The 27,502-nt window shown below is 44.7% G+C and overlaps 1 protein-coding gene across 1 annotated transcript in view; it reads right to left on the bottom strand.

The window, feature by feature from the left end:
* The window catches only part of B3GAT2 (beta-1,3-glucuronyltransferase 2), a 54,488-nt gene that overhangs the window by 9,282 nt on the left and 17,704 nt on the right, over window positions 1–27,502 (bottom strand). Inside the window, exon 2 of the mRNA XM_058554056.1 lies at window positions 21,799–21,943. Within this exon, the coding sequence (XP_058410039.1) occupies window positions 21,799–21,943 (145 nt within the window). The remainder of the gene's footprint in view (window positions 1–21,798; window positions 21,944–27,502) is intronic.

The raw sequence follows: 27,502 nt of genomic DNA, 5'->3' as shown, positions 1-27,502 counted from the left end.
TGATGAATTGATCTTTTTATCATTATACAATAACATTTTTTTGTGTCTAGTAACAATTTTTGTCTTAAAATCTATTTTGCCTGGTATTCACATAGGCATTTCAGCTTTTTTTGGTTCTTGTTCGCATGATTTTTTTTTTCATTCTTTTGCTTTCAACTTGTTTGTGTCTTTGAATCTAAAATGTTTGCCTTGTACACAGCATAGAGTTGAATCATGTTTTTTTAAATCCATTCTGCCCATCTGCCTTTTGACTAGATTCTTTAATCTATTTACATTTAATGTAATTACTGATAAATTAAGATTTACATCTGCCATTTTGCAATTTGTTTTCTATATGTTTAATGTATTTTCATTTCTCTGTTTCTCCATTACCATCTTCTTTTGCATTAAACAGAAATTCCTGGGGGCCAGCCCGGTGGCGCAAGCGGTTAAGTGTGCGCTCTGCTGCGGCAGCCCGGGGGTTCGCCGGTTCAGATCCTGGGCGTGCACCAATGTACCACTTGGTAATCCATGCTGTGGCGGCGTCCCACATAAAGTGGAGGAAGATAGGCATGGATGTTAGCCCAGGGCCAGTCTTCCTCAGCAAAAAAAAAAAAAAAAGAAGATTGGCAGATGTTAGTACAGGGCTGATCTTCCTCACACACACACACACTAAAAAACAGAAATTCCCTAGTGTATGCTTTGTAGTGTACTTGTCATTTCTTTCACAATAGTTTTTGGAGTTATCTTCTTAGAGGTTGCCCTGTGGATTACAATTAGCATCTTAACTTCTAATGATCCAGTTCAGATTAATACCAACTTAATTTCAGTAGTATACAAAAACTGTGCTCCTACATAGCTCCATTCTTTTAGCTCCTCCTTTATGCTGTAATTGTCATACAAATTACATCTGCATACATTGTATGTCTCAGCCCAGATTCCTAATTATTTCTTTATGCAGCTGCCTTTTAAATCAGAGAGGAGAAGAAGAGTTACAGGTGAAAATTACCTTTATACTGTCTTTTCAATTTATCTACGGAGTTACCTTTACTGGTGTTCTTATTTCTTCACGTGGAGTAGAGTTACTATCTAGTGTCACTTATTTCAGCCTGAAGGACTCCCTTTAGTATTTCTTGTAGGACACATTTGCTAGCAATGAATTTTCACGGCATTTGTTTATTGGGAATATTTTGATTTCTTCTTCATTTGTGAAGGATAATTTTGTGGGATATAGAATTCTTGGTTGATAATGTTCTTCTTCTGGTATTTTAAATATATCATCTCACTGCCTTCTGGCTTACATCATTCCTGATGAGAAATTAGCTGTTAATCTTATTGAAGATCACTTATATGTGATACATCACTTCTCTTTTGCTACTCTCAAGATTCTCTTCATCTTTGGCTTTTAACTGTTTGTTTATGATGCGTCTACATGTGGTTCTCTTTGAATTTATCCTACTTGGAATCCATTAAGCTTTTGGATATGTAGATTAACGTTTTTTGTACAAATTTGGGAAGTTTTCAACCATTATTTCTTCAAATATTCTCTCTAGCCCTTTCCTTCTCTTTCTGGGACTCAACTATGCATTTATTGGTACTCTTGATCCATAGGTCTCTGAGGTTCTGTTCATTTTTCTTCATTTTTTTCTTTCTATTCCTCAAACTTGATCATCTCAATTGACCTTTCAAGTTTTCTGATTCTTTGACCTGCTCAAATCTACTTTGACCCTCTCTAGTGAATTTTTCATTTCTGTTATTGTACTTTTCAACTCCAGAATTTCTTCTTGTTTCCTTTTTTAAAATATAATTTCTGCCTCTTTATATCCTCTATTGTATGAGACATCATTCTCATATTTTCCTTTAGTTATTTAGACATGGTTTCCTTTGGTTGATTGGATATATTTAAAATAGCTGACTGGAAGTCTTTGTCTAAACAAGAAGGTTCAAGATGGCGGTGTAGGAAGATCCTGAGTTCACCTCCTCCCACGGACACACCAAGGTTATGGCTACAAAGAGAACAATTCTCTCTGAGAAAGACCTGAGGATTAACTGAACAGCTCTTCCAAGGAAAAGATAAAAAGGCCACCTTGAGATGGGTAGAAGAGGCAGAGATGCCCTTGCCAAAACTTCTACCCCCAGTGTGGTGACCCACAGGCAGGAGGGATGTCACAAACATGGAGCTTCTCCCTGAAGAGCAAGGGGCTCAAGGCCACAGCAGACACCCCACCCCTTGAAATCTGCCTTGGAGAGACGTGCCCCCAAATCATCTGGCTTTGAAAACCAATGGGGCTTACATCCAGGAGACCCAGAGGGCTGTAGGAAACTGAGTCTGCTGTTACAGGGCTCATGCACAGACTCACTTGCCCGGGATCCAGCACAGATGCAGCAGTTTGGAAAGCACCTGGACTGTATGTGAAGGAGACACGCTGACTAATCCTACAGTGTCTGCTGAGGGACAGGGGTCTGCTGGAACTCTCTCTGGGTACAGAAGCGCAGGTGGGTGCCAATTTTACACTCTCCTTCTGCCTTGCTAGCTCAGTGTTTGTGGATTCCATTTTTGGTGCCCTCCCTCTACCCTGCTAGTGCCAGTTGTCCTGGCCTGGTGCTCCACTGTGGCCAAGACCAGCCTGGCACTCTACTGCAGTGTGGCCCTGCCCCACCAAACCTCATAGGTCCATGCAGTCCACACAGGGGACGCCCTGTGAACACCTGGCACTGGTGGCCGAGGGGCCTACGTTTCTAGGTCCTTACAAACTGAAACAATTGGAGAGACATTTCTTGGCGGGCTACCACCCCCAGGACACTGCACAGACACAGACTGGAACACACTCTCAGTATTCCTGTGACCACTCCTTCAAGAATGGGCGAGAGAGCTGTTTCACCTAATACACAGAAACAAACACAGTCAAGCAAAATGAGCAAAGAGGAATATGGTCTAAATGAAAGAATGAGATAAAACCCCCCAAAAAACCTTAAGGAAACAGAGATAAGTAATTTACCTGATAAAGAGTTCAAAGTAATGGTCAGAAAGATGCTCACCAATCTTAGGAGAAGAATGGATGAACACAGTGAGAACTTCAACAAAAAGAATTTAAGAAAATTCCAAACAGAAGTCACAGAGCTGAAGAATACAATAACTGAAATAAAAAATACACCAGAGGTGTTCAACAGCAGATTAGATAAAGCAGAAGAAAGGATCAGTGACCTGAAAGACAGTGCAGTGGAACTCACACAGACAAAGCAGAAAAAAGTAAAAAGAATTTTAGAAAGCTACGATAGCTTAAGAGAGCTATGTGACAACATCAAGCAGAACAAAATTCAAATTATGGGCGTCCCAGAAGGAGAAGAGAGAAAAAGGGACAGAAAACCTACTTGAAGAAATAATAGCTGAAAACTTCCCTAACCTGGGGAAGGAAACAGACATCCAGGTTCAAGAAGCCCAGCGAGTCCCAAACAAAATGAACCCAAAGAGATCCACACCAAGTCACATTATAATTAAAATGTCAAAAGTAAAAGATAAAGAGAGAGTCTTAAAAGCAGCAAGAGAAAAACATGTTATGTACAAGGGAACCTCCATAAAACTATGAGCAGATTTTTCAGCTGAAACTGTACAGGCCAGAAGAGAGTGGCATGATGTATTCAAAATGCTGAAAGCAAAAATACTCTACTTGGCAAGGTTATCATTCAGAATCAAAGGAGAGAAAAAGAGCTTTTCCAGACACGCAAAAAGGAAAGGAGTTCACCACCACTAAACCAGCCTTACAAGAAATGTTAAAGAAACTCCTTTCAGCTGAAAAGAAAGGGCACTAATTAGTAATAAGAAAACATAAGAAAGTAAAAATCTCACTGACAAAGGTAAATATATATTAAAGGTAGCAGACTAATCAACTATAAAGCTAATATGAAGGTTAAAAGACAAAAGTAGTAAAAATAAATAGAACAATTAGTTAAGGTATACACAAAATAAAAAGATATAAAATGTGACATCAAAAACATAAAATGTGAGTGGGGGGAGTAAAAATGTAGTTTTAGAATGTGTTCAAACTTATCAGCTTAAAAGAGACCAGTATATACATAGGCTGATATATGGAAGCTTCATGCTCCCATATATCAGCCTCATTTTTTACCACAAAGTAAAAACCTATAGTAGATACACAAAAGCTAATGATAGTAGAATCTAAATATAACAGTAAAGAAAGTCATCAAACCACAATAAAAAGAGAAAAAGAAGAAAAAAGTGAGAGAGAGGAACTACAAAACAGCCAGAAAATAATTAACAAAATGGCAATAAGTACATACCTATCTATAATTCCTTCAAATGTAAATGGACTAAATGCTCCAATCAAAAGACACAGAGTGGCTGAATGGATAAAAGAAAAACTAGATCCATCTATATGCTGCCTACAAGAGCATGTCAGACGTAAGGACACACACAGACTGAAAGTGAAAGGATGGAAAAAGATGTTTCATGCAAATGGAAACAAAAGAAAGCTGGGGTAGCTATACTTAGACAAAACAGACTTTAAAACAAAGACTAATAAAAGACAAAAATGGACATTACATAATGATAAAGGGGTCAATCCAACAAGAAGATATAACATTGGTAAATATTTATGCACCCAACATAGAAGCATCTAAATATATAAAGCAAATATTAATAGACCTAAAGGGAGAGAGCAACAGCAAGAATAACAGTAGGGGACTTGAATACCCCACTTACATCAATGGATAGATCATCCAGAAAGTCAACAAGGAAACATCGACCTTAAATGACACATTAGAACAGATGGACTTAATAGATATATACAAAACATCCCATCCAAAAGCAGGAGAATACACATTCTTCTCAGGCATACATGGAACATTCTCCAGGACAGATCATATGGTACTCCACAAAACAAGTCTCAATAAATTTAAGAAGACTAAAATCATATCAAGCATCTTTTTGTGCCACAATGGTATGAAACTGGAAGTCAATCACAAAAAGAAAACTGAAAAAAAAAAAATCACAAACAGGTAGAGATTAAACAATCTGCTACCGAAAACCCAATAGGTCAAAAAAGATATCAAAGGAGAAAAATACCTTGAGACAAATGAAAAATGGAAATACAACATACTAAAATCTATGAGATGCAGCAAAAGTAGTTAAGAGGGAGGTTCATAGCGATATAGGCCTACCTCAAGAAACAAGAAAAATCTCAAATAATCTAACTTGATACCTACAAGAACTAGAAAAAGAAGAAAAAACAAAGCCCAAAGTTAATATAAGGGGAAAAAAAAGTTCAAAGTGGAAATAAAATGAAATACAGACTAAAAAAACAATAGAAAAGGTCAATGAAACAAAGAGCTGGTTCTTTGTAAAGATAAACAAAATTGACAAACCTTCAGCTAGCCTCAACAATAAAAAAAGAGATGGTTCAAATAAATAAAATTAGAAATGAAAGAGAAGTTACAACTGATACAATAGAAACACAAAAGATCATAAGAGACTACTATGAACAATTATACACCAACAAACTGGACAACCTAGAAAATCGATAAATTCCTAGAAACATACAGTCTTCCAAGACAATCATGAAGAAACAGAAAATGAGAATAGATGAATTACTAGTAAGGAGATTGAATCAGTAATAAAAAACCTCCAACAAACAAAATTCCAGGACCAGACAGCTTCACTGGTGAATTCTACCAAACATTCAAAGAAGATTTAATACCAATCCTCCTCAAACTCTTCCAAAAAGTTGAAGAGGAGAGAATGCTTCCAACTCATTTTACAAAGCCAGCATTACCTGATACCAAAACCAGACAAAGATACCACAAAAAAGGAAAATTGCAGGCCAATATTCCTTATGAACACAGATGCAAAAATCCTCAACAAAATATCAGCAAACTGAATTCAACAATGCATTAAAAGGATCACACAACATGATCAAGTGGGATTTATCCCAGGGATGCAAGGATGGTGCAACATGTACAAATCAATCAATGTGATACACCACATTAACAAGATGAAGGATAAAAATCACATGGTCATTTCAATAGATGCAGAAAAAGCATTTGACAAAGTTCAACATCCATTTGTGAGAAAAACTCTTAATAAAGTGGGTATAGAGGGAACATACCTCAACATAACAAAGGCTATATATGACAAGCCCACAGCTAGCATCATATCTAATGCTTAAAAAGCTGAAAAGTTTTTCCTGTAAGATAAGGAACAAGATAAGGATGCCCACCCTCATACACTTATTCAATATAGTATCAGAAGTCTAGCCACAGCAATTAGGCAAGAAAAAGAAATAAAAGGCATCCAAATCAGAAAGGAAGAAGTAAAACTGTCACTCTTTGCAGATGACATGACTATATATAGAAAACTTTAAAAGACTCCACCAAAAAACTGTTAGAATAAATGAATTCAGTCAAGTTGCAGGATACAAAATCAATATAGAGAAATGTGTGGTGTTTCTATACATTAATAATGAACATCAGAAAGAGAAACTAAGAAAATCCCATTTAGATTGCATCAAAAAGATTAAAATACTTAGGAATAAATTTAACCAAAGAGATGAAAGACCTGTACACTGAAAACTACAAGACACTGATGAAAGAAAATGAAGACACAAATAAATGTAAAAATATTCTGTGCTCATGAATTGGAAAAATTAAAACTGTTAAAATGTCCACTCTATCCAAAGCAATCTACAGATTCAATGCAATCCCTATCAAAATTCCAATGGCATTTTTCACAAAATCGGGTAAATAATTCTACAGTTTGCATGGAACCACTTAAGACCCCAAACAGCCAAAGCAATCTTGAGAAAGAAGAACAAATCTGCAGGCATCACGCTCCCTGATTTCAAAGTATACTACAAAGCTAAAGTAATCAAAACAGTATGGTATTAGTAGAAAAAACAGACACATAGATCAATGGAACAGACTAGAAAGCCCAGAAATAAACCCACGCATATATGGTCAATTAATTTATGATAAAGGAGGCAAGAATATACAATGGGGAAAGGATGGTCTTCAATAAATGGGGTTGGAAAAACTGGACAGCCACATGTAAAAGAATGAAACTAGATCACTAACATACACCATACACAAAAACTAACTCAAAATGTATTAAGGACTTGAATATAAGACCTGAAACCATAAAATTCCTAGAGGAAAACATAGGCCCTAAGCTCCTTGACATCAGTCTTAGCAATGTTTTTTCCGGATCTGACTTCAATGGCAAGGGAAACGAAAGCAAAAATAAACAACTGGGACCACATCAAACTAAAAAGCTTCTGCACAGTGAAGGAAACCATCAACAAAATGAAAAGGCAACCTACTGAATGGGAGAAGATATTTGAAAATCATATATCTGATAAGGGGTTAATATCCAAAATATATAAAGAACTCATACAACTCAACAACCGAAAAACAAACAACCCAGTTAACAAATGGGCAGAGGATCTGAACAGACATTTTTCCAAAGAAGATATACAGATGGCCAACAGGCACATGAAAAGATGTTCAATATAACTAATTATCAGGGAAATGCAAATCAAAACCACAATGAGACATCACCTTACACCTGTTAGAAGAGCTATTATCAAAAAGACAAGAAATAACAAGTGTTGGAGAGGATGTGGAGAAAAGGGAACCCTTGTACACTGTTGGTGGGAATGTAAATTGGTTCAGCCACTATGGAAAACAGTAAGAAGATTCCTCAAGAAATTAAAAATAGAACTACCATATGATACAGCTCTCCCACTTCTAGGTATTTATCCTAGGAATAAGAAAACACTAATTTTAAAAGATATATGCACCTGTATGTTCATTGCAGCATTATTCACAATAACCAAGACTTGGAAACAACCTGAGTGTCCATTGAGGAATGAATGGATAAAGAATATGTGCATATATATATAGACACACACACACAATGGAATACTATGCATCCATCAAAAAAGGATAAAAATGTTGCCATTTGTGACAACATGGATGGACCTTGAGGTTTTTATGCTAAATGAAATAAGTCAGATAGAGAAAGACAAATACCATATGATTTCACTTATATGTGGAATCTAAAAAACAAAGAAACAAAACCTCATAGATACAGAGAACAGAGTGGTGGTTACCAGAGGGGAAGGGGGTTGTGGGTGGGCAAAATGGGTGAAGGGGGTCAATTGTATGGTGATGGACAGTAACTAGACTTATGGTGGTGATCACTTTGTAGTGTATACAAATACCAAATTATAATGTTGTACACCTGAAATTTATATAATGTTGTATACCAATTTTATCTCAATAAAAAAAATAAAGTCTTTGTCTAGTAAGTACCATGTCTGGACTTTCTCAGGGACAGTTTCTATTGACTTGCTTTCTTGTATATTGGCCATGATCTGTTTCTTTGCATGTCTTGTAATTTCTTGTTGAAAACTGCACATTTTCAATAATGTGGCAACTCTGGAAATCAGATTCTCTCACCTCTCTAGGGTTTGTTGTTGTTGCTCTTTGTTGTTAATGTTTGTTTACTGACTTTCTTGAACTAATGCTGTAACGTCTGTGTTCTTTGCGATATGTGGCCACTGAAGTCTCTGCTCAGTTAGCTTAGAGGTCAGCTATTGGACACAGACTTCCATAAAGGCCTGGAACCAGAGTCTCAGTCTTTGCCAAGGGGCCCCTTGTGCATGCCGGCCATGCCTTCACAAGTCGGCCACGCAGTTTACAACCTCTGCCCCAGCCTTCACTTCTTGCGTGCACAGAGGCTCCAGGTCAGCCTGGGGGAAGAACTCAGAGCCTTGTACGGTTTCTGAGCGTGTGCACACAGACCTACACATCCATGGCCAGAAATACGTCAGAACTTCTTAAAGCCCTCTATGCAATGAAGGATTCCCCCAGCTTTTTCTTTTAAATTTTTTGCTTCACTTACTGTTTCCCACAACTGTTACCATTGCCTCAGGGAGCTGTGATGGTAAAAATCAACATTTTGTTTTTATTTTTTTGTCTTGGCTTTATTTGTTTTGAGGTTTCTGTTTTTGACAAATGCTGCCAGAGAAAAGGCTGTTTGCACTGGGTGAGCTCTGAGTGAGGTCAGATAAAGACAAGCCTGGGAATGGTTTTTTCTAGGGAACTGCTGGGTCACATAATGGCAATTCTCCCAGAGTGGAGCCTGAAGGAGTGCCAACCCTGTTCTTCCCCTCCAGGGCTGTAGGATCCGTGGCTGCTGACGTCCACCAGGATTACAGGGCTCTGCTTCTCAAGGTGACCATGTGGAGCTGGGGAGAGGGGATGGGAACAGGGCAAGTTGAAACACTGCAATACTTACTGTTCTTACCAAGATTTGGCTATTTTTCTTGAATAAACACTTTCCAGATCGTTGCACACCTTTGGTTAGTTTCCAGTTCTGAAGTAGCTGAATTTGACAATTTTTGCCAGCATTCTCATTGTTTCTACGGAGGAGTGGCTATTGGAGGTCCTTACTCTGCTATTTCCAATGATGTCACTGCCTTTCTCTTTTTCAAACTCCTTAATCCCATTATCACCCTTTGAGGCAGATAAGCATGGAAGAAAAAGCTACAGTAACGTAGGCATGAAGGGGAAAATGGAAACCTGCTACTTAAGTGCTTTTTTTCATAATCTTGTACCTTCCAGCCTGTTTATCTCAGAACTATCCAACTGAGAAACAAATATGTTAATAGTAGTGTTTTAGGAATCATTTTCACTAGATTAAATCAGATACAGAAAGCAGAAAAGGCTACATAAAAGGAATGTGTCCTTATTGACTATCATCTCTAAATTGCCACTGTTTCATGCCAGTGTTCAACTGTAGATGTCCTTGGTTCTAAGACTGAATGCTCGCATGTCATGACGTGCTCTTTTATGGCCATGATAGAGATTCCTCCCCAATCCACGGCTTCCTAAGGGGCAGACAGAACTATAGCTTTCCACATTTATTTCCAGTTATAATTTAGAATCATTTTCTTCTGGTGCAGAAAAGGAATGAAGAAGCCTGGCCGGGGCTGTTCAATAGGACTGTAGATCCGCTCCTGAATGCTGCCTGAAACTTTGTGACTGCTTCAGGGTAAACCTTTTTTTTTTTTATTGTCTAGTTTTTAAAACTCCTCAAAAGCCATTTAGCAGCCATTGTTCTTTGTGGAAAAAATAAGACTTCATTTCTAAGAAGTATTCTTTCTTTAATCTATAAATGATTCATTTAAATCTCTACTCTGAAAGCAATAAACCATCATAGAAAACTTAAATCTGCTAAGGAAACAATCAGGAGGCTGAACAAAGATAGAAAACTTGATCCTAAGAATAAAAGTTAAATTAAGGAGGCTTAATTAGCTGAAAACTAAAAATATCCATGACTCTCTAGTCAGTGGTGTAGGGAGCTAAGGATGCCCAGTACTGGTGTTCAGAGGGGAAGCGGTTCTGCTGGCTCGACAGCCAGACTCTGATGGGCAATGACCCCTCATGTACGCTGGGAATCCCAGAATCCCAGAATCCACAGGCTTCCCGCTGCCCTGGTAAGAACCACCGTCTCACGTCTCATGCTTTACTTCACCTTGGAGACTTTCTGCTTTACGTTATCCGTGAGCACCGCTGAATGTGTTGCACCAACCACTCTGGTCTAACCCAGAAAACACAGCACAACAGGCAGACAGGCATCTATCTTCCTGCTCCCCAAACCCCAGCGAATACAAGGAAAATAATTTTAAAATAATAAGAGCGAGGATATGCAGAATTTGGAATGTAAAATGGTGCAGCCACTGTAGAAAAAAGTATGGTGGTTCCTCAAAGAAACACAATGCACAGTGACCATACAGCCCTGCAATTCCACATCCAGGCGTGTACCCCATGGCACGGCAAGCAGGGACGTGAACAGTGTCTGCACACCCACGTTCATAGCAGACTATTCACAAAGCCAAAAGCCGGAGAGAACCCCATGCCCCTCAGTGGGTGGATGGATAAGCAAACGTCGTCTACACATACAACGAAGTATCATTCAGACTCACAAAGGAAGGAAGTTCTGATGCGTCACCACATGCAAGAACCTTGACATCGTGCTAAGTGAAATGAGCCAGACACAAAGGACAAACACTATATAACTGCACTTCTGTGAGGTGCCCAGAATAGTCCAATTCATAGAGATGGAGAGCAGAACGGGGGTTACCAGGGCCTGGTGTTTGATGGGAACAGAGTTGCAGTTTGCAACGATGAGAAAGTTCTGGAGTGGGATGGCTGTGATGGTGGCACAGTGTGAATGCTCTTAGTGCCAATGTATACTTGAAGATGGTTAAAATAGTAAATTTTATGTTATGTATATTTTACCACAATAAAAAGATAAACTTGCATTTCTACTGAATACAGGCAGTCTTTTAGTTGTTAGGATTTTAAAAACTCCTCTCTTGTGCTCAAATTCTCTTTTTGCTTGATCAATGGAAGTGCATTCTGTGGAAATAATTTTACTGAGCATTCTCACATTTTTGGTAGTATGGGGCTCTCCCACCTCAAACCCCCAGACTGACTCAGCGGGCGCCATGGGAAGGGCCGTGTCTACTAACAGACTATAATGAACTATAGCAGGGAACATGAGAGTGGCTCTGCCACCTACACCAGCCGTTCTGATCTCTGGCTGCAGTTTATACTCACCAAGACTTAAAGAAATACACACACACCCCAACACAGGCCCCACACCCAGAGGTTATGGCTTAATTGATCAGAAATGGAGCCCCGCGTTGGGTGTTTTTTCAAAGCTCCCTGGGTAATTCTGATGTGTAGCCAGGTTGAGACCCGCCGGGTTAGACCCCCCTGAGAGAGCTCTCTGGAATATGCTCAAGGTCCCCCCTTTTTTTTTTTAATCTCACCATTAAGAAGTAACGGCACTGTGGTCTCAGAAGGGACCAGAAGCTGTGAAACTTTTAATTTTGATAATCCTTAAAGGAGAAAAGAAAGACAAGTGAAAATTCATGCATTCCTCAGCCATTTATCAGGGACCATGCCAGGCCTGGAGATGCAGGGAGATGAGATGGGGGCCTCTCTCGGTGGAGCTCGGGGGAGCAGAGGAGCAGGGGGCAGGCAGGACGCTGACACCAGCGCCACCTCGAGAACAAGTGCCTAAGCGCAGGACTTGAGGGGAACGTGTGGGAGCAGCATCTACACTGGATAGAAAATCAGGACAACCTTCCCAGAGAAAGCACTTCCGGCACCACTAAAGAGTCTTGAGAGGTGACTGGAAATTAGCCAGGCAAACATGGGAAGACAAAGTGACATTCCACGTTGCATGGTGGAGGGCGTGCCACTCAATGACCTCACGCCCATCAGCTTGGGGCAACGCTTGGCTGATCTGGGCGGTTAGCTGTGGTTGAGGGATTTGTAACAAGGTGGACTGAAGTGCAGTGTTCACGGTTGGGGTGATCCGGCTGCTCGGGCGGCCCAGGAAGAACCCGGCTAACTAACTTCTGAAGCCAGTGCAGAAATGTGCAGTGGTCAGAGCAACCAACCTGTGCGCCAAGGAACACTGGCAGCGCGCCGGCCCTGGGTCAGCCGTGCACAGCGACAATCCCGAATTCCTATTCTTTACACTAATAATTGTCGTTAATGGAGTCCAGACAAAAACTCTGTCGACAGATGCTCTCCCAGGGACTCTCAGGAAGGTGACGGTGGTGGAAACGGACATTTGTCCCCCCTTGTGACCTGATTAGAAAACACGAGAATCATTCTTTTAAATCCCCCAGGCGCCATCAGTAACACGTAGAGAACAAGGCTCCTCCCCGGCAGCGGGGTGCTGACACGCACGCCGCACCAGATACCTGCAGATCTAAATGTCATAAACAGCATTTTCTTTTGAAAGCTCAAATGCTTTTTGTTTGTTTGTTTAGTTTTTCAGCTGGGAAATTACAAAAATGAGCACATATCTGCTTCTTGACAAGTTTTTAATGATCTTTCTCTGGGTTTTGTTTTTTTCTCATTATCACTCTCTTTTTGGGTATTTTATCAAAAGCAAGGGCCAGCGTTCATCCCCACGTGCCATCCTGTGTGCTGAGCTAATTCACTGAAGGATGATGAGCACAGGTCCTCCAGCCAGGAGAGGAATGAAGCTCATCACAAGCCCACAGCAGAGTTTGGATGTTCTTAAGCATCACCTTCAAGAAGGCTCTGAAACGGCTGCATGCGGTGCGGACTCACGTTCACAGAACGGCAGGAGCTTCTGCACGTTTCTATTCTCATTTCAGCCCCATGTCACCCAGGAGGCAGAGGTCTGATCCCTAACCTACAGGTGAGGAATCGAGACAGTACAGCCTGCGTGTGCCCAGCGGGGCCTGGGGGTCAGCGATCCCCCTCCCCACAGCTGCCTGCGTGAGTCTGGCACCATGGCCATCAGTCACACACAGCACCGTGCAGACTCCCCTGGACAAATGCATGGGCCATCTGAATCCAGACACAGAATCGGATCTTGCTTCCTGGTTGAGAGACATACATTCATTGTCTACAGGGTGAACCAGGTGCTCTGTATGTGAGTCCTAGTCTGTGAAAAACTCCATTTCCTCTGTTCTGCAGATGAAGAAAACAGAGGCTCAGAGACAAGAACTCGGTCACTGGCTGTAAGAGGGTGAGATGGGGTTCACAGCCCAGCGGGAGGGCTGTCCCTGGAGACATGCAGACCTGAGTTTGAATCCCAGCTCTACCCCCATCGCTGTGCAACCTGGGACAAGTTACTCATCAAGTCTAGGCCTCGGTTTCCTTCTATTCAAATGCGGATAATTTGCAGAGTTGAGTGAGGACTCAAGAAGAAAGCACACGGAGTGCTAAGAACGCCTGAAGCCTGGTAAACGCCCTGTAGATGATGATGATGAAGTCTGTTCCATTTCCCTGAGAGAAGGGAAGACTTCTGGTTTTCAAAATTCTTAGTCCTAAATGAAAGCTTTATTCCATTGAAATTCTGAGGGGACACACTCCTCCTCCACCAAGCCCAGTGTGAGCACGGCCACCCATCCCCAGCACCCTAGGGACAGCCCCCCGGTTCTGAGCACGCCGATTGGCCTCCTCACCCACGCGCCCTCCTCCACCCAGCACAGACACGGTGCGCGAGGAGAGGCTGAACACGGTGTTGCGGCCATCAGCTCCTGCCAGGCTCTAGGATGCGCCTCATTTCAGAAACAGATAAGAAAGGGGAGACAGGCTGCCGTTACCCTCACAACCCACACCAGCGCCGCGGCTCTGTCGGCTGTCAGGACAGAACTGCCGTCTCCACCCCACACCCCGCTCCAGCCACAGTCGCACTGCACCGACCTAACGACAGGGTCCCAGGTCGTCCCCAGACCCTGCACTGAAAGGCACCATATGACACAAGAATTCACTCTCCTGAGAACGTTCAAGAACTTCATCTTCCTCCTACAGACATTCCTGCGCTGAAAACAGCACACAAATTACAAATGGCTCCCAGGTGGCGAGAAGGTCACCCTCCCTTCTCTCTCAGGATTTATGTTCACGAAGCAAAGTAAAACTCCACCAGTTCCGGCCGTGCTCACTTGGCCTTGGTGATCATCTGCCCCAGCTGGGCTGAGGGTCCTTACTGCATTGTCCACCACGGAAGGGGTGTCGAGGAAATCAACCAGGCCGAGTTCCTCATCAACAAACATCACGAGAGAAGGCCCTGCACAGCTGCTGCCTCCAGAGAGCCGCAGAGAGCGCTTCCGTAAGCCGCCTGGCGTCACTCAGCCCTCTTCAGGTCAAGTCATCGCGTAGAATAATGAAAAAAAAAATCTTTGCCTGGTAACCAGCAGTGGGGACAGAAACTCTGGACTAGGGCCATTTCTCAGCCCTTGCAGGCTGGGCCGAGGTGCCCGTGGGACCAGGGTAGGGGACAGGTGGGGGCCAGGACAGGCTCGGTGTCTGCCCCCACGGGGGCTACATCCTGGTCAGGGTGGGAGTGGGGGGCTTCAACAGTTACAGTTAAAGACCTAACACGGTGGTAAGTGCCACGGGGCAGAAGCATGCGAGCTTATGACTCTGGGCAGCGATAACACGGGCAGGGGAGCTGTCTCCATGGGGTGCCAGCGCTTCCCTGAGAAAGCGGCCTGAGGGATGAGCAGGGCTGAACTGAGGAAGAGCGTTCTGGCCTCGCCTCTGTGCGGGCCCCGAGGGGAAGGGCAGGATGCACTGGAGGAACTGCAGGAGCCGGTGCCACCGAAGACGGGGCAGAGGGCGCGAGGCTGCACGGCGGGCCAGGTGGGGGGCCAGGCAGGACCGTGGGGCAACAGCGACAAGGAGCCGCTCACCCTAAGCGCACAGGAGGCCTCTGAAGAGCCGTGAGCAACTGTCAGAACCTGGGCCTCCTCCCGCTTCTCGGAGGCGGGGGCCGTAGCGACGAAGGACCCAGGAGCGCCATCGTCGTCTTCCCTCTCACCTCGAGCCCTCCCAACCCCGCCACCCTCCGTGAGGACAGTGCACCCACAAGGAATCGAGCCGGAAACTTGAGTCAGGAAAGCGATTTAGTCCCTAATATGCAGATGCCTATTTTTCACAACTGGTGTTCCAGTTAACAGAATGTTCTCCTTACCCAAGATTACCATGTTTTCTGCACCTAAGCTACAACTCAAAGGATAAGACAGCAAGTCACACCAACTAAAACCAAACCAAAATTAAATGTAGTACATCCGTTATCACCATACAACCGTGTTAAAGAGATCTCAATTCTGCTGACTACAGGCAGAATCTGAAAAGGCTTGTTCAAGTTTATAAATCCCTGCTAGCGGCTGCCTTTAGGGCCTCCTGTCGCCTCCCTCCCCACCTCAGCCTCACGACCCCCGCCCAGCGGGCCACCCCCACCCCCTAGCCCCATTTGTCTGCACCTGCCGCCGCCTTGTCCTCAGATCAGGTTTCTAATCCTGTCAGTGCCCACTCGGAACATCTCACAGAGGAGGACGGACCTCTGTCCCCGCAACTGGCCCTCACGGTCCGCCCCCAGCCTGCTCTCCTCTGAGAGCGACACACCAGGGCTGCTGTTCCCCTGGCGCCCTGCCCCTCCCTGACCTGGGCCTCCACGCAGGGCGCCCCTCAGTGCCACCTCTTCCACAACGCCTTTCCTGAGCCGCCCCCAACGGCAGCGGCTCTAAATGTAAACCCCAAACATTCCACCCGTACCCCATTTTCTGCCCCATGGTGGAGTGAGGTATGTACTCTCACACCCGCTCTCTGCTGGAGGCCGGGCGCGGTCCCTCAGGCCATGCAGCCTGTGCTCAAGAGGCATTCGTGGGTCAGTCCATCGTCGCTTCTCGTTAACATTCAACAACCAGCCCCTCCACCCGCCAGGTCTTGGTTTCCTTACTCACCCCCACTCCTTACAGGAATAGGAGGGGGTTCTGCTGAGGTGAACTCGTCCATCCAAGGTCCCAATTCCCCCTCATTTCCTCTCAAAACTTCAACTTCTCCTCTATCATTAAAGGGGAAAAAAGGCAAATCTCCTACTTTGAAACTGCTACCATCTCCCTTCCCTACTCATCCTGCACATTTCTTCAAAGAGTTGTCTCCTGAGCTGCCACCCCCTAGTGACGCTCCCCCCACCCCTGCGCCACCATCCGCCCTACTTCCCCTGGAAATCTCTTCTAAATCATGAGTGTCATTGAAATCTCTTCTAAATCACCATCTCATTGCCTCACTGTCCTACTTTGCAAAGGGCCCTTTCCGTCTCCAGAGACTAGAACCATGACCAACTGGAAATGGTGATGAGCCGCAGTGTGGGGACGCTGGGTGTCAACAGAAATAACAGCACAGATCCGTGGGCCATGCACACCAGCCTCGACCCCAAGAGTCAGAACCTGTCAAAGCCCACACCTCCTGGAGCAGGAGGGACCCCGGAAGTCACCCCACCCACCTCTCCCAACACCCCCCTCCCAGAGCCTCCCAGCCACTCATTTCACAACACCCTCTCTAGTCGCCCTCCCACCAAAATGGAACCTCCTTAACCCCTTCAAGGAGCGAACTTCCTCTCCCTCTCGGCTCTGCTGGAAACCTGACTTTCCTCGGACACTCTGCTGACCCTCTGCTCCTCCTGAATGAGGGCCCTTCACTCTTTCATATATCCCTTGTTCCAGGAACAGTCTTCGAGGTCCTAGTTGGTGCCAACCACCCTCTACGTGCTCCTGGCTCCCACCCCCACACTCACCAAGCACCCTCCTCTTCCACATCCAACAACCAAATTCATGGTTTGCCCACCTTTTCTCTCTGGGGACTGCATCCAGTCCACTCCAACACCCTCTCGTTGGGCCCTGCCCCCCTCCCTGCCTCCTCCCCCTGCAGCCACTTTAAATGACTGCTCCCAGGACGCAATCCTAGGCCGTTACAGGTCTCCCTGTGGGAGCTCGTCCACTCCCAGGCCTTCATCACACCCTTGCCCACAGGACTCCAGGCCGGAACACTAAGGCCCCTCCTAGACTTCCCGTCCCTCTGTAAGCCACATGTGAGAGACAGTTTTATCACATGACAACCACGTCTCATTTTTATCAGTCCTGAAAAGTCCACAGACAAGGCTGAAAGTGACCCTGAAACATCACACAACACCCCCTTAGCCTTTGTGGATGAAAGCACGATAAATCGGGGACGCAGGAGACACTCCTCTCTAGGACATAAAAGTTATCCTTTACGGAGCCCAGGGCATGACAAAAAACTTGTCTGGCCTTTGTGCCAGGTTCTTGGCAAGGAGCTTGTCAAAGCCTTAGAACTTCCCGAGTGACAGGAGTGACTCTGTTAGGCTAATGGGGTGGCTCGTGGCGGGCCCTAGGTAGCTTCAGGATGGGGGCTGGTCACCAGAAAAACCAACCATGTGATTAGAGGCTTGGAACTTTGGGCCATCCCGGCCTCTGGGGACTGAAGCTAGAGACTGAATTCAATCACGTGGCCACTGATTTAATCAACCGTGCCTACATAATGAAGCTGCGACAAAAACTCTGAACACAGAGGTTCAGTGGAGCTTCCCGGGCTGTGAACACACTAACGTGCTGGGAGGGTGATCATCCTGAGCACACAAGGAGAAAGCACAGAAGCTCTGCGTCCTCCTCCAGACCTCACCCTGTGTGTCTCTCCATCGGCTGGTCCTACTTTGTATCTTTTGTAATAGAATTGTAATAATAAGTAGAGCGCTATCCTGAGTTCTGTGAGTCCTTCTAAGAAATTATCAAACCTGAGAGCCTTGTGGGAAACATCATATTTATAGCCAGTTGGTCAAAAGTGCAGATGGCCTGGGGACGCCCAGTGTGGCTGGTGTCTGAGGTAAGGGCAGTCTTGTGGGGACCATGCCCTCTAACCTGTGGGTCTGTGTAACTCTGGGTGGTTAGTGCCAGAGCTGAACAGCACTGCACCCAGTTGGATTTTTACTGGGACAGAATCCCTACTGTGCGCCAGGCACTCGACTTGCAACTATACACATTATCATTGGAGGAGGACAGCGCCCTGTCTGCCACCTTCTCGAGTTGAGAATAAGGTGCCTGCAAATGTTGAGAACTCGAAATCAACATCTTAGCCTTAGGTTCTGAATTTGAACAAATCCACCCTTCTTGCTCGGCTGAAGATTACTGTAAGCTCAGTTCTTTCAAGTGTTGGTTCTTACTGACACCTCCCTGGAATTGGCCAAGTGAGTCTGTCACCTGAAAGTGACTCCCTGACCTCAAAACAGAGCTAAAAACTGTGGACGTCTCGCTCCTAGTCAGTAAGAACCAGCCAGTGGTCAGATGCCCAAGGTGAGGGACTGAAGCCCGAGGCACAGACCAGTGGAAATATTCCTGCATCCCACTGGCTTGGCAGAGCAGTGTGGCCACCGACTGACTGCAGAGGCCAGCGGCCCACTGCTGCCCGCGCAGGGCTGCCTGATGCTTTCCTTCTGTCTGTGAGTGGGCATCTTAAGTTCTTTCGCAGTATCAATCATGAGAAATTTTTTTTTATTTTTCTCCCAGTACAACAGAAACAATCTTTACTTCTGCCACTAGTGTTGTGCATACAAGATAATTTCAAAACAACGTTTCCTCATCTGAGAGCAAAAATAGCATCTGCCAAGTCCAATATGGCGAAATACAGAGAGATACTAAGTCAAACGCCCTGGAGGACACAAACATGACAGTTGTAATGTGAGGTACTTGAATGAGCTTCTAGTGATGGGCTAGGCTGACTTCACAGGAGTACAAACAGGACAGACCCTGAGGGGCTCCCACCGAACATGCTCAACCCCCCAAAGCAAGACCCCTGTGGAAATGTTACATTTGGGCTCCTCCACGTTTCTTAATCAGCTGCGGAAATCTAAGAGAGACCCTGGCTCCAACGAGCCCTCCCACTCAGAGATCACAGACCATTTTCTGAGAAGTGCTCCTTGGACTGTCTTGGGTACAGGAGGGAGGAGGCTTCCAGCTCCCCTCTCTTTCTCGATATTGTGAGTGTTGATGTAACCTGAAAATAGGTGGGAAGTACCATTTGGACATGAAGGTCCGAAAGGCCTTTCCCCTCTTCCCACAGAGAATCAATGACTCTTACGTGGAGTCTAAACAAGCTGTGAATTTTCAAGTTTTAAAATGAGAACAAACTGCCTCAAAACCAGAATCGCTATCTTATCAACCAAATCAGTCTCGCTTAAAGTTTTCCAAAAATATCAATAATTTACTGAAAAATAATTTTCAAAGCAAGTTCATATGTGAAGTGAAGAAAATCATTTAATGTGGCAGAGGTTGTTTCCTTAGAGACAGAAATGTTATTCCTATTTTAAAACAAGGATAATTAATACAAAACAAGCAAATCATTCATATTTTGTGACAGATATTATGCTTTGAAAATACATGGAAATGCTCAGAAAAATCCAAACATCAGTTATGTCATGGAGAAAAGTTTCCCAGACAATTTGGCAGTGAAAGAGCATCAAATGTCCTTTCACGGGCCAGCTCGAATGCACAAAACCCATGCGCCTTTCTTGAATTTTAGCTCTAACTATTGGGATCCAAATTCTGGGGCGACCAGTGCAGAATGTTCAATGGGTTTGCTCGATACTTGAGCTTGCACATCAAGTTCTTGCATCAAGTCCAGGCAGAGTTGTCCAAGTTGCCCTCACCTTGAAGTTACCTTGCAGGGTAATGGGCCGAGATCCTGGGTGTAAGGGACACGTCTGGGGGGCTTGTGTGGAAACGAGGCTCTGGGAAGGAGAAGAGCCGAACATCCATCAGCCGCTGCTTCAGGCATCACGACTCCTCAACTGGCACCCAGGGACCTGGGCTGCTCTTTGAGCTTCCAGAAGGGAAGCCAGATGAGGAAGGGTACCTTAGAGAAGACCTCGGTGGTCACTCACGCCTCTGCCTCGTTTTACCCAGGAGAAGCCAAGTCCCAGACAGCAAGACTTTGCCTAATGTTCTCCGGATGCTCTGCTCAAGGTTACACTTCTGATCAGCAAGAAACCTGCTTCTCAAAAGACACATTATGGTCAGCCTTATATTTGCAGAGCCACCAACTCAGCCTTGATGGAGGAGAGGCCTCCCTTGAGAAGCCTCGGGACCATCCACGTGTGGCCCACCCACCTGTCCGTCTGCCTTCAGGTAAACGCTTTTGTTGAGATACCAGCTTGGCCCTGGGGCTGCAAGAACTGAAGACCGAAGTGAAGGCTAGGGTCAGAAGAGGAGGGAGAGGTCAGAAAGCAGAGGGGGGCATGGCAGAGGGTGACCAGGGCAGGGTAAGAGATCCCGAGTGTCCCAGGGGTCACAGACCACGATGCAGTCCCACAGAACTGGCACTCAGGCAGCGTTTGTTAAACGGGAGTAAAAACGTCCTAGTTTGTCTTCTCCCATGATGCAGTGCGACAGACCCCTCACACCTCCATCCACGAGCGCCTCCCCCACAGCTCTTACTCCCGTGTGCTTCATAACCGTGCTCCTCCAATTTATGCTATTGTCAGAACAGAAGTGAGGACTTCAGTTCAGAGGACGGCCTTCACCCCTCAGAATTCTGAGCAGCGGGATTCTGACCCCAGTCGGGAGATGCATACACGATTGACCAAGCACAGGGGACAGACAGACAGGGCTGTGCTTCAGAGCTGAAGACAGACGAGATCGATGTTGAAGCTTTTCTGCCTCCATCTTCTAGGTTATAGATGTCAGTGATTTTTCTGCCTCTAAGCCTCATGTTTCAAACTGCACCCTTCCACAGTTATCACAGGCATCATTCTATATAACCCACAGACAATGAGTCACTTGATGATAAAGCAGCATTTTAGAATTTGTGGTCTACTACAGGTCTTATCCAATTCAGTTGGTTGATTAGAATAAAAATGTTAAAAGACAGTTATACTCAGAGTTAATAAATGCCTGAAAAACCAGTAATCCAAATTTATATTTTAGCTATTAAATGTATCAGTAAGCACTAAATTTATCAATAGGCATTAAAATGATTACCTTGTCAATTTCATATCACTATTAAATTTATCTACAAGCACGTGATATATTATAACAAACTGGACTTCTAGAAAGAGGTACCAAAAGGTAGTCAACAGAGCCCTGTGAGGCAGGAGCCACGTCCTGAATGTCCAATGCCAACCCAGACCCGGCCCGTAAACGTCTGCTGGATAAAGGGCTGGACACACGGCCAGGTGACACAATGGAGCGGAATGAGTCTTTTCTAATCACCCATAAAATCAATTTCCACCTGAATTAACCAAAGAGCCTGTTTTGAAAGTTTACTTAAACAGTTCATCTGCTGAATATGATACGATCCAGGGTTTTCACCAAAGTGGTTTTCTAAAGCTTCCTTCCTCTGGTGCCCTGTTACAAATGGGGCGGGATAAATGTCACCTTCCACACTCCTCACCTGCCATGTCGATGGCAAAGGGCCGGTCTGCTCTCCAGCCGGTGTACCAACCAACCACTTTGCCGTTTTCCACCAAGGGACGTTCGTAGCGTCGCCCGCCAACCAAGCCCACTGGCCACACAGAGACCTTGCGCGTCGTTCGCATCTACGAAAAGGGGAGAGAGATCTGCTTTAAGTTTCCTTAGGAAGAGAACTTGAAGGGAGGAAAGGAATGTGAGCCACAGAGAAGAAATGGGAGGGAGGAGTGCAGATTTCCAAAACTGAGTTTCCCGACAGAACCTTTCTGCTGACAGACTGCTACCCTTCTCCATGTCGTTTGGCGGCTCAGTGCCATTGCTGGGTGCTCGGTCATGCACGCAGCCGGCAGCTCAAGGCCTGAGAGAAATAGTGGGGGTGCAGGGGGCGTCCATAGCTGAGCATCCCTGACGGGAAGCTAAGGTATGACTGTCAGATATTTTCTATTTGTTTCAAAGGTGAATCTTTTAAACCATACTTTGTATCTTTGGAGGTGAGAAGGCTTACTTCCCCTTTCCAAAACTTTATTACTCAGCAACAGCAAAAGTTTCACTCAGAGGAGCCACAGGAGTTGCTTTTCTCCAAATTTTTTATTGCTACAGACACACAGAAATCTTGGCTAGGGATATTAATAATGGGATCCAGACACAGCAGAGACGCCAGGCATCCTCCAGAGTGACAAAAAGAACAACGCACCCTAAATTCACCTGCCTTTCAAGGGCAATTGGGCCAAACTAGAGAGGAAAGGCCCCAGGCGGGCATCGGGAGTAGCTGGCTCCTTTCCAGCAGAGTCCTGGGTCAAGACAATGATCAACCCAAAGTTATCCGCTGGATTTCTTTAAGGAGAAAGACAGACATGTTCACCAGCAAGCTTGCCAATATCAGGCAGCATTTTGGGGGAAAACCTCCAGGACACATGTGAACAGGGCCACAGTCAGCCACACGGCACCTCTGTGCAAACCAGAACAACGTGCCCCTTTCTCGGTGCCCATGGCTCACGGGCCGGCCGTCAAAGTACAGATGGGTTGCAGCTCCACTCAACCTCAACTAGGTGTGTCCTTGGGTAGAACCTGCCCCAGGGCATGAGGTAATTATAACCTCAACACCAATGCCTCACCTTTATTTGCTGTAGAGCTGGGTCATTATCAGTTAACCAATGGTTAAAATAATGACTATCAGTCAAGGAATTTTTTTATGAAAAAATAAAAATTATATACTTGGGCAAGATTTTCAAATACAGTTCAAATGAAAAGTCATATTGTTAGAGAGTAAAAATAATTAGAAGCTCTCATTTGCTAAGCATCCTAATTTTACTTATTTATTAATATCCCATGTTACTACAAAAAAAGGATTTAAGGGCATAAGGCATTCCGGGTAATGAAGACCTCACCATATTGGTCTTCCCCAAGTTGGAAATTGCTATTTTTATAGTCTATCCCGTTTTCAATAAATTAATCACCGTTGCCTTGTGCTAGCTCATATGAACTTATGTGATGACTTTTTAAAGTATTTCCACTCTCTTTTTTTTTTTTTTTTGTGAGGAAGATCAGCCTTGAGCTAACATCCATGCCAATCCTCCTCTTGTTGCTGAGGAAGACCGGCCCTGAGCTAACATATGATGACTTTTTAAACAGTTCTACTGAGGTATAGCTGAGCGCAGAAGACAGTTAATGGTCCTGAGATCACTTTGTCTCCAAAGGCCTGCTTGTAAGGACGGCCCTTGGCAGGCACATGGGAACAGCTGATAGGGTTCTTTTGCCTGCCTGGGGCACTGAACACCTGCTTTCCTTTTGGGAATCTGAAATAGTGGTGGGCAGGGGGTGCCTAGATGACCAACCCCCATAAAACCCTGAGCCCTGAATCTTACGTGGGTTCCATGGGCATAAACATTGTACACCTGTGGTTGCACTTCTGCTGCTGGAGGGAAGGTGTGCTCCGTGTGACTACCTACGGGAGGGAGAGAGCACTGGAAGCCCGCACGTGGATTCCTCAGACCCTTCCTGATGCCTTCTTCCCTCGCTGATCCGGCTGTGTGTACTGACTGTGCCACTGTAATAAATCTCAGCCACAAGTACAACTATACGCCGAGTGCTCCGAGTCCTAGTAAATCGCTAAACATATCGGTGGTCTTGGGGGCCCCGGAAAGAATGAAATGCTCTTTTTTTTGTGGGGGGAGGGGAGGCAGATTAGCCCTCAGCTAACATCTGTTGACAATTCTCCTCTTTTTTTGCTGAAGAAGACTGGCCCTGGGCTAACATCTGTGCCCACCTTCCTCTACTTTATATAGGATGCCACCACAGCATGGCTTGATGAGCGGCACATAGGTCCGTGCCCGGGATTCAAACCTGTGAACCCCAGGCCGCCAAAGAGTAGCACACGAACTTAACCACTACACCACCGGGCCGGCCCTAAAATGCTCTTTTTACAGTGTAAAATTTGAAACATTTTGACATATGTACACAACCATGAGGCCACCACCACTATGAAGATAATGGACAGATCCATCACCCCCAAGTCTCCTGTGCCCTTTTTTTTTTTTTTTTTTTTTTTTTTTTGTGAGGAGATCAGCCCTGAGCTAACATCTGCCAATCCTCCTCTTTTTTGTTTTTTGCTGAGGAAGACGGCCCTGGGCTAACATCGGTGCCCATCTTCCTCCACTTTATATGGGACGCCGCCACAGCATGGCCCACCAAGCAGTGCGTCGGTGCGCGCCCGGGATCCGAACCAGCGAACCCTGGGCCGCCGCAGCGGAGCGCGCGCACTTAACCGCTTGCGCCACCGGGCCGGCCCCTCCTGTGCCCTTTTTCAATCCCTCCCTCCCACCCTTCTCCACATGCCCTGTCCCCAGGCAGCCACTGAGCCCCTTCTGTCACTTCACATTAGTTTGCATTTCCTGGAGTTTTATATGAACGGATTCATATAGTACATACTGTTATTTTTTTTTTAATTTGGCTTCTTGCACTCAGCATAATTATATGGAGATTCATCCATGCTGTAATGTGTATCAGTAGTTCATTCCTTTATATTGCTGAATAGTATTCTACTGTATGGCTGGACCACAGTTTTTTTAATTCATTCGCCTGTTGATGGACATTTGGGTTGTTTCAAGCTTTTGGCTACTACAGATGAAGCTGCTATGAACATCTGTGTACAAGTCTATGGGAACTTCACTTTTTGGATACAAACCTAGGAGTAAAATGGCTGGATTGTATGGCAGGTGTACTTTTAACTGTTAAAGAAACTGCTGAATTATTTTCCCAAATGGTTGTGCCATTTTACATTCCCACCAGCAGTGTGGGAGTTCTAGGTCCTCCATATCCTCACCAACACCAGGTGTGACAGTCTCCTATTTTAGCCATTCTAATGGGCATGAATAGTATCTGATTGTGGTTTTAGTTTGCATTTTTCTAATGACTAATGATGTTGAGTATCTTTTCACGTGCTTATTTGCCATCTGAATCTCTTCTTTGGTGAAATATTTGTTCAGATATTTAGCCTATTTTTAAAATTATTTCCTTACTATTGAGTTTTGAGAGTTATTTATATATTCTGCATACAAATCGCTTCTCAGATTTATGATTTTGTAAATATTTTCCCCCAGTCTGTGGCTTATCTCTTCATTCTCATGATAGTATTTTTGAAGAACAGAAGCTCTTAATGTTGATGAAGTCCAAGCCATCAGCTGACTCTTTCATGGATCGTGCTCTTGGTTTCGTGTCTTGGACATCTCTGCCGCCAAGCTCAAGGGCACAAGGGTTTTCTCCTCCTTTCTAGAAGTATCACAGCTGTAGGTTTTACACTTAGGTTGTGATATATTTTGAGTTAATTTTTGTGTATAGTATGAGGACTTATTGAAGTTCTTTTCTTGTTTTTGCATATGGATCTCCAATTGCTCCAACTGTATCTAATTGTCCCAAAACAATTGAACTGCCTCTGCACCTTTGTGAAAAATCAGTTGCCGTACATGTGCGGGTTTGTTTCTGGGCTTTCCACTCTGATCCATTGGTCTGTCTGGGGGTCTTGATGCCAAAACCACACTGTCCTGATTTCTCGTAGCTTTATAACAACTCCTGTAATCAGGGAGTGTCAGTCCTCCAACTTTGTTCTTTATCAAAGTTGTTTTGACTGTTCTGACTCCTTTTCATTTCCATGTGAGTTTCAGAGTCGGTTTGTCCATTTCAGCACATTGATTGGGATTGCATTGAATCTACATATCAAATTGGTGAGAACTGACATTGTTAACAGTATTGTCTTCTCACCCATGGACATGATATCTCTCTCCAACTGTTTAGATCTATAATTTCTCTCAGCAAGATTTTGGTGATTTAATTTTTGAATCAATATTACCATGTAATGCTTTTAGGTCCTAGGTCTTCTCCACAGGTGGAAAAAAAGCCCCAGAAAATTTACTAAAATTTTCACAGAAATACAGCTCCTTCCCCAACTCACTCCACCTTCAGACTCCTGCTCCCTCACACACTGCAGAAAATGGAAACATTTCAATCTTTTCGTCTTATGTAGGTTTTGCTCAGCACACTCCAAATTTCTGAGAGCAGCTCAGAGCTTCCATGCGTTCCTGTTTCAGCTTTTCAGGGGGTCAGGCGTTAAAGGTGAAGCCGTGACCGCTTGAACGCAGGGATGTGGCAGGATTAGTTTCCAGGTATGCTAAATTAAAAGAAGTTTGTCATTTAAATAGCTTAAAACTCCAGAAAGATCCAGATGCCCTTGCCACGTATGCTGCTCTGAGATTCAACGTGGAACCTCCATCGCAGAGTTAGACGCACAGCCCCTCGGTGCTCGACCACGGCACCACACAGTGTGCCAGACATTTCAAAGGAAAATAGCACAGCTATTTACAGAACTTCTTCATTTCACCCCTGGGATCTCGCCTTTGTTCTGTGTCCTTTTCACTCAATCTGTGCTCTTTAAGGATTCCTTGGCAGCCAAGTTCTTTTCTGAGAGGGGGAAATGTAACAATGACTGTTACTATTAAAAGTAGAAGCTCTTTCATAATAACTAAAAGATCCTCAGTATTTAAGAGCTTTGTTACTTTCTTAACACAAAATAGCAGTTACACAACAGGCACAAGTCCAGGTGCCTGGTGTGAGCTCCAATCTAAACTTGAGGAACGAAGCACTGAATACTAAGAAAAAGAAGAGGCAATTCACAGATTTGTGAGTTACGATACGACAAACAAGTCTGGCCCCCATAGGCACTCTCCTCCTATTTACTCAACGCCAAAGTCATACTCTGTCATTTATTCCTCCCGCCACGACGCACAATTAAACGGACAGGACCTGCATAGCAATGCTAACCAGCCAAAATCCCAGGCAGAGTAATTTCCATAGACCAATGGCTACAAAGGACCAGAAGATGATTTGACACATCTCCACACCCTCCGGCTAAATGCCCCTGAAACCATCCCACGACCGGTGGTGCCTGTCTGTCTCCATCTTCTCCAGGAAAGGAGGAGGCGGGTAACCACTGTGCACTCTGGTCTTACCAACAGCCAGCTCCTGTTTCTTTAGCCAGCTCTTTTCTGCAGCTTCAAGCTGCATCCTTTTGGTCCCTCCCTGGGAGACAGCTGGCAGCCAGCTCTGGGGACTGGACCCTTGAGAGCATCACACGTGGGTGATTGTCAGGATGCCCTTAGAGCAGAACAAGTTAAACAAGCGCCTTCAGCTTCCTT

Source organism: Diceros bicornis, chromosome 14, assembly GCF_020826845.1.
Source record: "Diceros bicornis minor isolate mBicDic1 chromosome 14, mDicBic1.mat.cur, whole genome shotgun sequence".
NCBI lineage: Eukaryota > Metazoa > Chordata > Mammalia > Perissodactyla > Rhinocerotidae > Diceros > Diceros bicornis.
The sequence above is the reverse complement of the archived record's forward strand: the minus strand, read 5'-3'. Positions and strand labels throughout refer to the sequence as shown.